General features: G+C 36.2%; 1 protein-coding gene across 5 annotated transcripts in view; it reads right to left on the bottom strand.

The window, feature by feature from the left end:
- dync1i1a (dynein cytoplasmic 1 intermediate chain 1a) overlaps positions 1–16940 on the bottom strand; it is a 186054-nt gene that overhangs the window by 20432 nt on the left and 148682 nt on the right. For all 5 annotated transcript variants that reach the window (XM_073931923.1, XM_073931925.1, XM_073931924.1 and 2 more), the window contains 3 exons: positions 16173–16286; positions 15958–16091; positions 12985–13129 (listed from right to left, as the gene is read on the bottom strand). In XM_073931923.1, the coding sequence (XP_073788024.1) occupies positions 12985–13129; positions 15958–16091; positions 16173–16286 (393 nt within the window). The remainder of the gene's footprint in view (positions 1–12984; positions 13130–15957; positions 16092–16172; positions 16287–16940) is intronic.

Below are 16940 nucleotides of genomic sequence, written 5' to 3'. Positions count from 1 at the left end.
CAATCACAGAGAAATAAAACAATGATAAAACAATTCGTACGGCCATCAAGCGATAGACAGACAGCAGACAAATAGAAAGACAAATAGACAGATAGACAGACAGATAGACAGACAGACAGACAGACAGACAGACAGACAGACAGACAGATAGATAGATAGATAGATAGATAGATAGATAGATAGATAGATAGATAGATAGATAGATAGATAGATAGATAGATAGATAGGTAGGTAGGTAGGTAGGTAGGTAGGTAGGTAGGTAGGTAGGTAGGTAGGTAGGTGGACGGACGGACGGACGGACAGACAGACAGACAGATAGATAGATAGATAGATAGATAGATAGATAGACAGTCAGATGGACAGACAAATAAATATAGACACAGACGGACGAATGGAAAGACAGACAGACAGACAGACAGAGAGATAAATTCAATTAATACTTTAACTTTTCTCATCAGTGGATCTAATCCACAGGATCCACAACCACAAATCCAAATCCTAAAGGCGCCAGTGCTGAATCTGGCCTCCCGGAGGACTACAGATCAGTTTGCAGAGCACTTTTTTCCCTCTAACAGAGCGTGATGTGCATATTCCTGAGAGCAGCAGACCTCTCATTCATTCAATAACCTCTATCATGCCTGCGCAGACATCTAGAGATGGGATTTTGTGTTTATATGCATTAAAGTCTGCAAAAGCTCATGTACCTGTCAGAAAAAAAGGTGCTTATATGTGCTGTCACCACCACCACCACCATCGATCTGAACAAGAACTGTAATGCAGATTGAAAAGTCATGAAGGACATGAACACTTTAAAGACACAAATTAGGATGCAAGAAGAATTTTTCCGAACAGTGACCGAGCACTGACGGGAAAAATACTACTATTTTCCCCTTCTGTGTTTTGTAGGACACCAGTAAAGAGAACAGAATTGTCTGTCTGAACTTGGTTACATAACAAAAGGAAAAATCTGCTTAACGAACACAACATTATGTTCTATATTTAGGCAAGACTTTCTTTTGACAGTTTAGACATTGTGTTAAATATAAGTAACTCTGCAACTACATGTCAACCAGCAGTCATCAGAGTACACTGTAAATGGTCTATTTTGGATCACTTACCCAATTATTAGTTGCCTTATCCCAAATGAGCCTCCAGTGTCTACTAACACTTTATTTTGATGTTGCACTTTAAATCTTTTGTGGAATATAAGTAGATTAGCAAATACATTGTAACCAAGGGTTGTTAGTATATTAGTACACTACAATATCTAGTTTGCATCCCGGACGAGCCCCCATATCTGCAAACACTTTCTTTTGATGGTCTCCTTTAGACATTGTGTTGACTATAAACAACTTTGCAACTAAATCTAATCAAGCAATTATCGGAGTATCAGTACACTGTAAATTGTCTATTTTAATCCCAGAAGAGCTGACATATCCCCCAATAAGCCCCCAGTATCTTCTAACACTTTATTTTGAAAGTCCTCTTTAGATATTGTGTGGATTATAAGTAACTTTACGGCTACATGTTAATTGGGAGTCATTAGTATACAAGTACACTGTATATAGTTTATTTCGCATCCCGGATGAGCTCCCATATCTGCAAACCTTTTTTTTGTTTTGTGGATGGTCAACTTTAGATAATATGTGGAATGTAAGTAATTTTGCAACTACAATAACTAGGAGTCATTAATATATGTGTACACTGTGCATGGTCTATTGTGTATCCCGGACGAGCCCCCATATCTGCAAACATTTTCTTTTAAAGATCCACTTTAGATATTATGAGGACTATATGTAACTTTGCACCTATATGTTAACTAGTACTCATTATATTAGTGCACTCTACATGTTTTATTTTGCATCCCGAATGAGCCCCTATTTCTGCTAACACTTTTATTTGATGGTCCACTTTAGATATGATATATTATATAAATTTGCAGCTACATGTTAACTAGGAATCTTAAGTATATTAGTACAATGTACATGGTCTATTTTGCATCTCGGACAAGCTCCCATATCTGCAAACCCTTTTTTGTTTTCCTGTAGATTATAAGTAACTTTACAACTATATTTTATCTTGGAAGCATTAGAGTATTAGTAGACTTTGTAGTATGCATCCCGGACGAGCCCCCATATCTGCAAACATTTTCTTTTAAAGATCCACTTTAGATATTATGAGGACTATATGTAACTTTGCAGCTACATGTTAACTAGTACTCATCATTATATTAGGGCACTCTACATGATCTATTTTGCATCCCGAATGAGCCCCTATTTCTGCTAACACTTTTATTTGATGGTCCACTTTAGATATTATATAAATTTGCAGCTACATGTTAACTAGGAATCTTAAGTATATTAGTACAATGTACATGGTCTATTTTGCATCCCGGACGAGCTCCCATATCTGCAAACCCTTTTTTGTTTTCCTGTAGAGTATAAGTAACTTTACAACTATATTTTATCTTGGAAGCATTAGGGTATTAGTAGACTTTGTAGTATGCATCCCGGACGAGCCCCCATATCTGCAAATATTTTCTTTTAAAGATCCACTTTAGATATTATGAATACTATAAGTAGCTTTGCAGCTATATGCTAACTAGTACTCGTATTATATTAGTACACCCTACATGATTTATTTTGCATCCCAAATGAGCCCCTATTTCTGCTTACAATTTTATTTGATGGTCCACTTTAGTTATTATTTATTATATAACTTTGCAGCTACATGTTAACTAGGAGTCTTTAGTATTTTAGTACAGTGTACATGGTCTATTTTGCATCCCGGACGTGCCCCCATATCCTACTGAGAAAATGTACAAGTAAATGTTAACTTTTACTAATCCAGACCTTCTAAGTTGAAGCCTTCAAATTCTAACTCAGTGTGAGCTTATTGATATTAAGCTGCAAAATGACGACTGTCTAAAAGGCAGCATGAAATATAACCTAATTATTTATACCATAACATGACAACTCGTCTATGTCTAAAAATAGCAAGCCAGGTGAAATCTGAATTTCATATTATTGTGAGCAATAATTAGGTTCCAGTCGAAGGTGTGACCACAACCACATGCAGGAGAAAGAGACAAGCATGCATTCCTGCGGCTCAGCTCAAAGGGAAAGGAATTCCCCCGTCCCCAAATAATAACACCCGCACATCTATAACACCCCAGGAATGTTTTAATATCTGTCAGAATGCACAAAGTGTAAGATTTGGGGAGAAAATGCATGGAGTCCAACTTAAAGTGACAGGATGGTATGTTGCGGTTTAGGGAAGCTCAGCACTTTACGTACAGTAGGCTTGTGCACATAGATAGCGATGAGTGTGAGAATATGATATGTAAACTGTAGATCTCATTCACGCAGCTCAGTGTTTCCCTTGCAGGGCCTGAGGCAGTAGATGTGCCACTTCCCTGTTAAATGACCCGTGTTCACCATCTACTCCAGTTTATTTGGTCGTTTCTACTTTTTAACTCCTTGTTAACTTGGTATAGTGCTCACAAAATGTTTACTGCAGTTCAAAAGTGTGCAGTTGGTACGGTTATTTAATGTTAAAGAAGCTTCTTAACTCACAACAAGAATTTATTTGATGAAAAATACAGAAAAAGTTGTAAATATTATACACTTTAGGTCAAAACTCCTGCTATTACTTATTGTCTTATTACCTGCATAGTATTAAGATATTAACTGTTCATTAGTAGTTTTAGCGGTAGGATCTTATTCTGCATCCTGAATCCTACCCAAAACCTTAACCCAACTTCGACCTTACCAACTATTAATAAACAGCTAATTAGTAGTTTATTAAGCTAGAAGTGTTAGTTAATGGTTTGTTGTGATCTAAATTAAAGTGTTACCCGATCGAATAATGTTTGGATTTGGATATGGATTCTAAATACACTGTAATGATTCTAATATTCTGCTTTGGTGCTCAAAATAATAATAATAATAATAATATTAACCATGTTGAAAACAGTTCAGTTGTTAACTATTTTCGTGGAATGAGGCATACACAGAAATCTACAAAAAATGTTACAAATATGAAACAGAAATCTGAAATCTGTGTAATATAACAAAAGATTGTATTTGAAATATAAATATTGTTATATTCCACACAAATTTGCCACCATTTTTGTTCAATTTATAGTATTTGCTCAATTTAAATTTTTTTTTAGTTAATAAAAGTACGACTTCTTAAAAGAAAAAAATATTAATTTCTTTTAAATAACTTACTGATGCCAAAATTTTGAGCAAAAGTGTAAAATATCTGATCATATACTCATCCACATGTTTTCTCAACCCTGTAAATTACTGTAAATCATCATCATTTTTCACACAAATCTATAATATAACTCAAAATGTGTTTATCGTTATAAATAAGACATTCTGCAAATTTTTTGAAGCTTAAATAATGAATTCCCTTTTCATTCGTTCCCAATCTGTGTTAAGCCGCGGTCAGATCACATGATTTTTATTGGCAGTTACCAAGGTTACTCTGTCAGATTGTGTCATTTTGTTTTGATAAAGTCTTGACTTGTCGTGGGTAACAAATGTGCCAGACTACACATTCCTTCACGATCAGTCATCCTGTGATGTATACGATGAGTGTTATATCTCAAAGCAGTCACAAGTGTTGCTATAAAAATATTTATTAACTCAATTTAATTTTTAAATACTTATTTCAATCTTAATAATCACTGATACTTGCTGACAACTAGGCTACATTATTTAAGGGTATTCATTATGACACTGATAGGATCAAACTTATATATCCTTTTTAATATTAAGATATTTTCTTTCAAGCTTATATTTTCCTGTCAGGGTTGCTTATTAAACACTCCCTCGCCTGAACTTGCCGAGATGAGACTGAGAAAATGAAAGCACATCAGCACCAAGGAAAATTCAGATGCTCAAGACAAAATATCGAAATTAAAAAGAGGTTTGTGATACAACACATACAGAGGAGCATTACTTAAATCCTTATTTTCCATGTGGCAGAACAACTCATCACCGCACAGTTGAGCAGCCTAGTAGTGGACGGGCAGAAACAAAAAAATAATTTGAATATTTTTCTCAGAAATAATTTTTTTTTAAATTAATTTCCTTTGGTATTTATTTTAGTATTTGGTAATTTGTATCTTAATTTTAGTGTATTTTTTGGAGTTATTTTTGTGTCTGTCAGATAAAATTGCTTAAAACACCTTAATATTTTAGAAAAAGTAGTTAAAGTGTGTATACGCAATGATTGATCTTATGCACCCGGGGCCCACCCATAAGTAAATATGCAGCCTATTTTTTGATTACCATATCAGCAGATTGACGGCAGCACCCGCAGACAGTGTTGGGGAGTAACGGAATACATGTACCGCAGGTACGTATTAAGAATACTATTCATGGGTAACTGTATTCCGTTACAGTTACTATTTTTAAACAGGGTATTTACAATTGTTATGATAACCAGCGATCATTCACTGGAGATCGCTGGTTTCCTCTTTCTTCATTAACCTCACTTCCGCATTCCCCAGGACTACATTTCCATACATGCACTTCTTCCAATCACGCACGCCTGGTCACTCATCTTCCTGATTACATCACCAGCTGAAACCTGTTACAGAGACTGATTACACACAGTATTTAAGCAGCACACACACTCATTCACATTGCCGAGTCTTGTTTACTGTTTGGTGACATTTCTACGCGTTCCTGCCTGTCTTGTTTCTCCGTGTTTGAATCTAGCTTAGTATCCTCGTTGTCCTGTTTAGCCGCCAGCCTTTCGACCTTTTGCCTGTACCTCGATTACGACTCTGGATTTGCCCTCACATACCTGTTCATACCTGTTTTGACCATTGCTTGCCTGACCTTCGAATAAACCTGCATTTGGATCTTACCTTCAGTTGTTTGTATCTATCCCGAATCACAACAACAATACAGTTACTTTCCTAATACCATTGGAATACTTCGGGCGATGCGTGTCTGGCCCATAACAATATTCCTAAACTGAAACCATAATAACAGAAGCTACACTCCCGACTGCAATCACCAGCGTTAACTCAGTAAGACTCACGCAAATGACCCTGTTCTCATGCTCTCACGCCACACCTCCATTTTCTCACACAGCAAAAAGGACGATCGCAAACACCGAACAACCGGACAACAACCATGATTTTCAAATAAACTACTTTTTTTGCCGTCATTGTTCGTGAATTCGCTGCTTGATTATTCGTTTGCGCTTTCAGAGGTTTCGTTTATGCTTCTTAAACTTACGTTTGCTTTTCTGACACAAGTGCTGGCGGGACTTATGGGCACCTTAGGCAGCCCTGGTTAACTTGAGTGTACAAATATTGAGGATTCAGACGAGGAGCTCGAGGGGTTGTAGCCGCAACTGAAGTAACTTTCTAGCAGCAGTAAAGGAAAAAATGCAATCACGTCTTGGAAGTTCAAGCATTTTTTTTTTTTAAAGAATGAGAGGGGTGAGCGAAACCAGAAAGTGCAGTGCAATCCCTGCCTGCCTGCCCTAACAACCTTAAAACAAAACCTGTTCATTTTGATGTCTACATTTTTGTAAAGCAAACACATTTTAAATTCTTCTAATATTTGCAATATTGTTCTTAGGTGAGAAGTTTTCATAATAGAAATAAAAATGTTGGATAGAACCTGTTACATTACCTTGGTTTTACATAAACAATTTTGAAGTTTTTCTTTTCTTTAATAGCCTTGAAGGCTGTTTTTAAGGGGAAGTATTCCAAGTATTTAGAATACAATACCAGGATTAAGCAAAGTAACGGAATACGTTACCAAATACATTTTAAAGCAGGTATTCTGTATTCTGTTACTAAATACATTTACTAAGTATTCTCCCCAACACTGCCCGCAGATATAACTAAGAAATTATGGGCTCCTATTGTCCAGTGTCACCCATGCGACAGAACTCATCGTGAATAAAAATGAAACATGCTAGAATTTCCGAGCTGGTGTCACGGACATGGTATCGGTTGTCATGAACTATGCCACATTGAAGAATTGAAATGATTGAATGTTGTGTCACGATGCCCATTTGTCGTTTACGACTTCTCACGACACCCTACATCAAGGAAATTGTACCAAAATCATGACAAAAGTCATGTGATCTGACCGGGGCTTTACAAATAAATGAAAGTCATCCAGGATTGAGGCCGAGAACATGAAGACATCATTTTCATTTGTGGGTGAACTGTCCCTTTAACTACTTCTACTTCTTTCTTCTATGGTTTTGTCATTGACATCTCTTCTTCAAGCTGCTTTTCCATTGCCTTTCCTTTTTCCTTTTTTTCAACATCCATGCCTCTCTCCTCCCTAACATTCCTTCTCCGTCCATCTTTTATTCATACTTGGCCTTCATGCTTCCCTCACTCTGTGGTTAATGTGATCTGAGCCAGTATCTCCAGACACAGATTGCAGTATCTGTGAGCACAACCATGTCCATACGTCTCCCGCCCTTAACCCGAAGCTTGCTCAATCTCTCCGGTCCATGTGGTTTGAACCTCAATCAAGAGACTCAATCATTCATTTCTGAACTCGCAGATTAAACTCAAGGGCAAAACGCTGCTGTCCAGTGGCCTCAAAGCTCTGGATGCAGAATGGATTTACTTGCATGTACAAAAAACCGCCAAGATACTGTCTTCATTAACAAAGCAGGGTTTAAAAGGGCCTTTAAAGGTGCTGTATGTACGTTTTTGACTCTTCTAAAGCATATAAATACCATAATAAGTTAGCAGATATTTAAGAAACGTGCTAAGTGAACATTCTGGTTTATCTGAAAAACAATGCTGAAGTCAGATATTCTGCTTTGAAAATGTGCGTTTTGTGCCAGAACGTCTGTCTTTGTTTTGGTCTCTATTAAAAGTCCAATGTCAGTTTAGCCACTTTTATTTCAGCATCCAGAATTGGCTTGTTGGAAAAGTTTTCAGTCAGAAGGCTCTCAAAGTATGTGTCCTCAACCAAAATGCGACCTCTGGTGGACATTGGCAGACTTAAAAATGAGACACAGATTCAGAGTTCCACATGAGGTTATTAATAAGCAAATAATTTAAATATTATGAACACAAACATTTGGTGAGCAGGTTACATTGTAACCCCATGTCCTAACAACACACTACGTGACAAGATTTGCAGTGATAAGCAATTTGGCTGTTTGCACCAAACAAAACACGACAGAAATTTAAATACAGCCATGCAGAAGCACAGAATAGTGCACTTACTGCACTCCAACAAAAGGGTAAGGTTTATAATCTAATTAATAGATATTAAACTTATTTAATGTAGATGCTGAATCACTGATATTAGTTGGCTTGCACTGAGTCACAGTTCTGAAGTTTAATTTAAAATGGTTACAATATTTTATTTTCAAGATCTGAGGTGAACTATCTGCTGCTGCTTTCATTAGTATGACAATAAACGTCATGTTAAATGGCATTCAAACTCAAATTAATAGCATTTAACACTGAATGAGGTGTTCATAAGGTGATCGTTGTCAAAGTTTTATGTTGTTCAGCTGCAAGAAATAGAAGCATTTCTAAAATATAAACTTTAGGTGTTGGTTAGAACAAAAACTTCTTATAATATGGAAAATATCCCTTCTATTGTGTGCCGTTGCTTTTATTCCTAACACGGTTTAAATCAGCCTTGGGGCTCGATAGTATGGCTCGCTCCTTTTGGTCCTCAGTCTGACAACCCGTACTTGCTTGTGTTTTGAGCCAGGAATGCAATAGCTAGTTCAACCACTGGTCATCAAACTTAATTAGTACCTGGTTTGTACTGTACTGTACGTTACGAAAAGGCATCAAAATGAACAAAAAGTAAAAAATGCTCCAGTATACTTCAACCAAATCCATTACAGCTTTTTATAAATGGCTTTAAGCTTGTTTTGTCTATGAATCAAAATAGGGTCATTTCCTCAAATACAAAATATTTGGCCTTAAGTACTTTGAACTTACACTGAAACAACTAAAAATAAGGTTAAGAATATTTTCAGTAGTCATGTCAAAGCAGTAAATAATCAGCTATCATCTCAAAATCATTGCAATAATTAGATGCTTTGTTTCCAGTGAAGACTTAGAGAAACTTGTTCATGCTTTTATCAGCAGCAGGGTGGATTACTGTAATGGACTTCTCACTGGCCTTCCCAAAATGACAGTCAGACAGTTGCAGCTCATCCAGAATGGTGCGGCCAGTATTCTGACCAGAATGAGGAAATCAGAGCACATCACACCTGTCCTCAGGTCTTTACTGGCTCCCAGTTACATTTAGAATAGACTTTAAAGTATTATTACTTGTCTATAAATCACTTAATGGCCTGTAGGACCTCAATACATTACAGATATACACACTGAATACAAACCTAAGAAATCACTCAGATCTTTAGGATCAAATAAACTAGAAATTTGGGCACATTCAATTCATGACCTAAAACCCATCTGTTTAGCTAATCTTACACTGTCTCTTTTATTTCTGTTTATGTAAAGCACGTAAAATTACCATTGTGTATGAAATATGTTACATAAATAAACTTGCCTTGGCTTTCTTTGAAAATAATCATCTGCTATAATGTATTTATTGTCTAAATATGTTTTTACATTATACTTATGTTTGACTAAGAACCTGCATGTAATTGCATCTGTAATGTATTTCTGTAATTAAATTTGAAAGTACACTATTGACCATTTCTTACACCTTAACCCAACCTTAAACGTACCCATACCCCCAAACCTGTCCCTCACCCTACCTGTATCCCACCTCAAGAGCACTAGAAGTGTTCTGCAATTCATTATCAACACAGCAAGTTCAGGCATGTATTAAGTTTATTTATAAGTTAAGGCCGCCAAATATATAGTGGGATAAAATGATTTATATGTACAGTAATCAACGTTTGTGGATCAAAACTGTTTTTCAAAAAGGCAAGAATGGGTGTTGTTTAATACTATTAGGACAATTAGTAAAGGTTTGGATCACCATTAATATTCATTATTGCAAAATCAAGAGAAACAATTAACAATCATTAAAAAATCATCATCCATTTTTTCCTAATAAGATTAAATCTCTAGCCTAAAGTGAGTTTCTACTTTTTAATGTAAATAATTTATGTACTTCATATTTGCCTGCATGTAATATGAATAATTTGCTTAGAAAAATGTATTTAATTAAAAATGAATCGAACAACATAATATTATTAAAGGGGTGGTCCACTTCGATATCATGTTTTAAACTTTAGTTGATGTTTAGTGTAACTGTGTTATCGTAAACAATATCTCTGAATGTAATATGCTCAAAGTTCAATGCAAAGAGAGACATTGGAAAGCCTACAGGCAAAGCCTACAGCGAAAGAAGTTTGGGGACTACAAAAAAATACATGCAGGTTACTGAGATCACAAGCACTTCAGGTTACACGTATTCACCACAAGCAGATAAGGGGTGTGGCCAGAGGTGCTGTAATGTTATAGCAGAGAAAGCTAAAATGCCATCCAAACGCTGCTATTTCCACAGAGCTTGTTCAGTTTCTGTATTTGGGCTTCCAAAGGACACAACACAAAGAGAGAAGTGCTTAATTTAATTTCCATTCTGTTGCAGAGAATTATAAAAAATATATTGATAGCATTTGACAATGGACAGAATCCAGAATCTTTCCCAGTTCAGTGCTGGATTCGGCTAAAAAATTCCTCCAACCGTCGAAGCTGTGGATTGTGAGCCACAACCTGTAAGTATTTTTATTTGTTAAAATTGATCTATTACATGCACAGTTTCAAGCGTTAGCGGTATGTTGTTGTGTGGACGTAAACAAGGATGTAAACATCGGGAAATGCTGTTTGCTGCCGCTTTCCGTGTTCTACATCTCAAATGACAAACTTGCGAAAGATATGTGAATGTTTTATATTGCTTACACATGTCTATTCCGAATATATGTGAAAGACACTTGACAGATAGTATTTTAGAGAGCAGGCAGTTCAGCTGTGTGCTCTTCATTTTCTGTCTGATTCAGGAAAACTGACGCGGCTGTATAGCTGACCAATCAGAGCATCTTGAGGCCCGGCCTTTCGGAGGAACTATGAAATATATCAGTCGTTTTCATGTTAGCTGAGCAGCTGTATATAATCAAAGTAAGGTGTATGAAAAATAACGTGATTTTCTACAAGTGAAGCATGGGCACACATTGCTTTGCATCTTATAAACACAACCAATCCTTAAAATTACACTCTGGACCACCCCTTTAATTTATTTTTGCTTTTAATTTTTCTATTACAGTTTTTTCCAATTGTTTACACACATTTTCTGAAAGCATGTCTCATATTGTCAGAACTCTACACACAAATCACAAAACACACACACATTGGGCAAAACTCTTCATTTCTTCTGCAAAATGAAACTCTACGATCAAAACAATGTGATTTCTTCTCAAAATGGTCTTTTGTTTTCAAATGACACACACAAGCCATCACATCAATAGACATTTATAAGATCAGTTTAACACTGATGTGCTCAACGTAAAACACTATGACCACTTCTTCTCCAATTTAACTTTCTGTAAGCCTTTTTCTGTTCAGTATTACACTTTACTACAGACAGTAGGCCTACAGAAGTGCATTGAAAAATATTTCAGAGTATTGTTTTTATACAAAACAAACAAATACCAAATATATTTGACTGTATTTTCCGCACAAATACACTGTCCACAGTGTTCATCACAGCCAACACAAAGTTGCAGATATCATAGTCTACATACCATCAACAGAAGTATTTACTGAATACAGTCACAGTAAAAAAAAAAATAAATAATAATAATAAAACAGCTATACTGCATCCTCTTTTCTGTTTTGGTCTGGCCAAGCAGTGGGGGAAATGTCACTTTGCATGGCGAATCCAGCCTCGAAAAGCATCAACTGCTATAGCTTGGAGAAGGGGTATACGTGTGTGTGTGGATTTCGGTCGTACACTTTTCATCTCCAGACAGAAAAAAAAAATCCTCAATAGGTTTGAGAAATGGAGAATATGGAGGGGGAGATAAACATCTAAAAAACATGGGTGAGCAATAAACTAGTTGTGAACCAGATGAGCTCTGATTTCTAAATTGCAATTCTGTGTGACATGTGTTTACTCATGTGATAAGTTAGTATGCAAAGTAGGACAACTGACTTTACAATTGTGAATGACAGTGTGTTCCTTGTGAAAACAAAAGATTTTCTGCATGAAAATTGTGCAAAATGCAGAGAATTGTGTGTTGTGTTTTGAAAAAAGTGTGTTTTAAACCTGCAATTTGAGTGTAAAGCAGGAATTGTGCTTGTAGTTTAGCAGAACTGGTTCAGGGGGTTGGTGCATCAGTTACATGTACATGTACATAGTCATTGTGTCTGAAGTACAAGTAATTGTGTGTAAACAATTGGAAAAAACTGTAAACATCATGTTTTGAAGCTGTAGATGTGTGTCATGAGAGGAAAAGGCAATTTTAAGACAATGATAAAAAAATGACAACTTACTACTGGATATTACAATATTCAATCAGTAAGTAATACTTTTCACAGCTTAATTATATATTTTTTTCAGTTTTGGGATATGCAAAATACCCCCAAAATCTAGTGCAGTACGATTCAAATATTTTAGCCAATTTGGTTACTAATATTTGAAATCCCCAGCCATTCGCAAATTCTGCTAGCCATAAAATGATGCACATTATATCATTGTGGATACAGAATTCAAAAATCAAGTCATAGTTATCAACAAACTAAAGACTTTCCTCTGTTGTCAAATACTCAAATATCACTGAATGAACAGAAGTGCAAATAAAATTTGACTCTTGAATGAATTTGTTAATGATGCAGTGGTCGATGGTGACTAAATCCATTCCATGAGCCTCTAATATAAGCTGATTGTTAGTCAAGAAAAAAATCACATGGTGTCAAATTAAAAGAATGAAATATTCTGATGATGTTAGAAAGGTTTAGGGGACCTTCTGTCTTACCTTTGTGCTCCACAATTTCACAGTCCAGTCGAAAGAAGAGGTGACAAAGAGGTGTGAGAAATCGACCGGGCCCACAGCACTGTGACAACTGATGCCTGTCACCGGCCCCTGATGGCCCTCAAACATCTCACAGATGCCAGCTTTACTGCGGAGCAACACAAAGGGATGGTCAGAACAATATCGACCAACATTTATGGCTCTATAAAAGAACAGTATGTCATCTGCAATTGTCAAAAAAAAGAAATAGTGAATTTCAAGAAAGTGTGTGTTGAGTTTACTGAATCATCCATTCAATCGATTCGTTCAAAATGGCAGATTCATTTCAAAATGATGCAAATGACTCTTTTTATGAATTGATCATTGGATAATTGACTCAAATGATTTGTAAATTACAAGTATTAGAGGAATAAAACACTGCAGTGTTGCTTTGAGATGAATAAATGTCCAATTTCATGAACAAGACAGAGTAAAACAGACAATGTTAGGTAAAAAATGTAACTCAATCAGTATTAAATTCTTGTTTGTTGAACAGTTGTATACAGGAGCAGCACTAACCTGGGGCAAGTTAGGATCATTCTAAGGCCCCATTTACACTAATATATTTTAGCTTTAAAACGCATAAGTTTTGCTACGGTTACACCTTCCGTCCACACCACCCTGGAATTTATGAGCCCTGAAAACTGATCTTTTTGGAAACGCTGAAGTGGCTGTTTTGGTTATAAAGTGCTGTTGCTCTGTGTCAGTGTGGATCGGGGAAAATGGAGACATCTGAAAGGCGTGGCTGCAGACATCTTCCCATCTGATTGGGCAATCAGATAGGCAAATGTCTGCAGCCACGCCTTTTAGATGTCTCCATTTTCCCCGATCCACACTGACACAGAGCACAAATTTCAGACTTGCACCATTTTCCTTAAGTTTGATATGGAAAACAAACTCCCGAGGACACGTCGGGTAAATCTTCAAAGGGTCAGTGTAGGCTACTTTATAACCTCATTCACATCACCCTGGCTATGTTAACAATAAAATAAAAACATGATTTAAGGAACTGCCAATTTTTCATTTTGATATTAACTTAACAGACACTAAAAATGTTGAGGCATTGTGTAGCTGCATATTTATATTAGCGTCATCTTCACTGTATGCATATTTATAACAAAACGGAGCCTCTAACACAGTGGTGGGAAACATATGGCTCCCTTAAATGCTGTAATCATTTTTAATAATTTAAACAATTTATTTTTCTGAATTTTAACTGTCACTAGAAATCAGTTTCCTGTTGAAAATACAATAACAACTAGCTTTATATTGTATTTTATTTTATTTATTTATATATTTATTTATTTTTACAGCAAAATGAATAAGAACTCAATAAAATTTACAATAAAAGGACATTTCGACTAAAGCGCATGTGTGGTGCTGAGGATTATCTTGAATTGCGACACCAATAAAGGGCAAACACATTGCTATGGTGACCTTGCGCTCGTAATTTCAACAGCATTTGACAACCTGCTCAGCATGTACAAAAACACTCCCCAATGGCTTTTTTAAAAAATGCGTTAGCCAAAAAAATCAGAAATGGCTGTTGGCTGAAAAAAGGTTCCCGATCCCTGTCTAACATAACTACCTCCTTTGATTTTTTTCGAAAAATACGAAACATACTTTGTCTCTTTTGCTGAATATCAGTTTTAATAATCAATAATGGCTATTATAAAAGTGTAAAATACAATATGTTAATACATAATAGCAAATTAAGGCACAACCTCTTCCTACAAATCCCCACCTCCCCTCCACTGCACCACCTTCAGGCACCTAGGGTGCAGTGATGGGTTGTTTGCCTGAGGTGTCATTGAAGCTGGACCAGCTACTGCCAACCTCAAATATTCTTTCATAGGGCCCAAAACTGATAGCGGCGCCCCTGGTTGTATAAAATTACTAGGGCATGGTCAAAACAAGGCAATTTATAAAGGAACAAACCACTTTTTTTGGAAATAGACTCGATTTACAAGTCACGGTTCAACAGTTTGACCATTTTTTTATCTATTCAGACAATCCCTGGGTCTGATGAGAGCAGATTTAGCTTAGTTTAGCATTAGTCATGAAATCGGATTAGACCATAAGCATCTCACTCGAAAATAAAAAAAAAAAAAAGAAGAAAATTTCTGAAACAAAATTAAAAGCAGTTTTCCAGAGATGGGTTGTGGCTGGAAGGGCATCCGCTGCGTAAAAACTTGCTGGATAAGTTGGCGGTTCATTCCGCTGTGGCGACCCCGGATTAATAAAGGGACTAAGCCGACAAGAAAATGAATGAATGAATGAAAAATTCAAAGTAGCTATTTTCTAGGTCGATATGACCATGAACTAAGCTCTTACTCTTGCGTGATAATCAAGGGACTTTGTTGCTGTGCCATGGCTGCAGCAGGTGCAATGATATTACATACTGATTCACTAGGATTCTGTAAGTCTGTATTCACAATAACGTTCAGTAAAGAAGTTTCGGTCACACTTTACAATAATGCTTATTAGTTAATGTTAATTAATGCATTTACTAACATGAACAAACAATGAACAATACATTTACTACTGTATTTGTTCATGCTAGTTAACGTTAGTTAACGAAAATACAGTAGTTCATTGTTAGTTCATGTTAATTCATGGTGCATTAACTAATGTTAACAAGCATGGACTTGGATGTCAATAATGCATTAGTAAATGTTCAATTATGATTAATAATTTCAGTACAAGTGTTGTTCATAATTAGTTCATGTTAGTAAATGCATTAACTAATAAACCCTATTGTAAAGTGTTACCGAAGTTTCACACTTGAGATTTATGACTTGATTAAAATGAACTCAAGTGTGACTGCTCTGTTAGTGTAGCCTTAATCTGAGTAAGAGTAAATGCAACCATATAGACTTGAAATGTGAATATAATATTTGACTGAAATATGAATGTAACACAGACTAAAACACTCACCTGCCGTGTCTGGAAGCTGTATACACAGTCCCCTCCTCACTGCCAACAATATAATTATTAACGTCTCCAGTAGGAAAGGCCATTCCAGTCACCGCAACTGGTTTAGACTTGTTATAAACGAGCTCCATGCTCTCCTACAACAGACACACATCAACTGAGCAAGAGGACTTTTATATAGTTGTATATTTATATGGTTATATAGCATCAGCCCTGACCTGAGGCTGTGAGAGCATATCCAGACTCCAGGAGCACATCCGGCCGTCTGTAGACACAGTGATCAGGTTGTTGGCGTTCTGGGTGCCGACCACATTGACGCAGTATACAGGGTGCTTTAAGATAAAAATACATACCGTATGTCAACTGTCTGAAAAACATGGAGAAATTCAGGAATGTGTGTACAGGTACCTTCACTGGTTACGTCAATCATGGATAAATAATTATTAAATTAAAACTAAAGCTAGGTGGCGATAAGCATAACGAATATACTAAAGCATGTGTCACCACTGACTTGCTTGGTTTGTGACTTGTGGAGCTGTGCATTGATTGATTTGCTCTTCAGTGTTTGGACTTTCAGCCGTGAAAATGAAACCACACTGAACTTCAACTCTGAAAGCTGGACTGACACAGTTTACATTTACTAGAACTTCTATGCTTCGCTGCTTTGACACAATCTACATTTTAAAAGCGCTATAGAAATAAAGATGAATATAATAGTAAAGTGTATTATACTGTATATATTATAATATTTACAACTGTTAATGAATGCTAAAGCATACTATAGTGTTATTAGTGAACTGATTAACTTTAATACATACTGTACTGTAATAAGATAAGTTTTTACTACAGCAAACTGTGTTGTATTCGCAAACTTTTCAGCCCGCAACCCCCAAAATAACAATGTCTGTGACTCGCAACCCCCCATTTTTCTCGAAGGAGATTATAAATATACAAACACTGCACATACAACTATAGGCCTAGATAAA

This window comes from Danio rerio, chromosome 19 (genome assembly GCF_049306965.1).
Source record: "Danio rerio strain Tuebingen ecotype United States chromosome 19, GRCz12tu, whole genome shotgun sequence".
In the NCBI taxonomy this organism is placed as follows: Eukaryota; Metazoa; Chordata; class Actinopteri; order Cypriniformes; family Danionidae; genus Danio; species Danio rerio.
The sequence above is the reverse complement of the archived record's forward strand: the minus strand, read 5'-3'. Positions and strand labels throughout refer to the sequence as shown.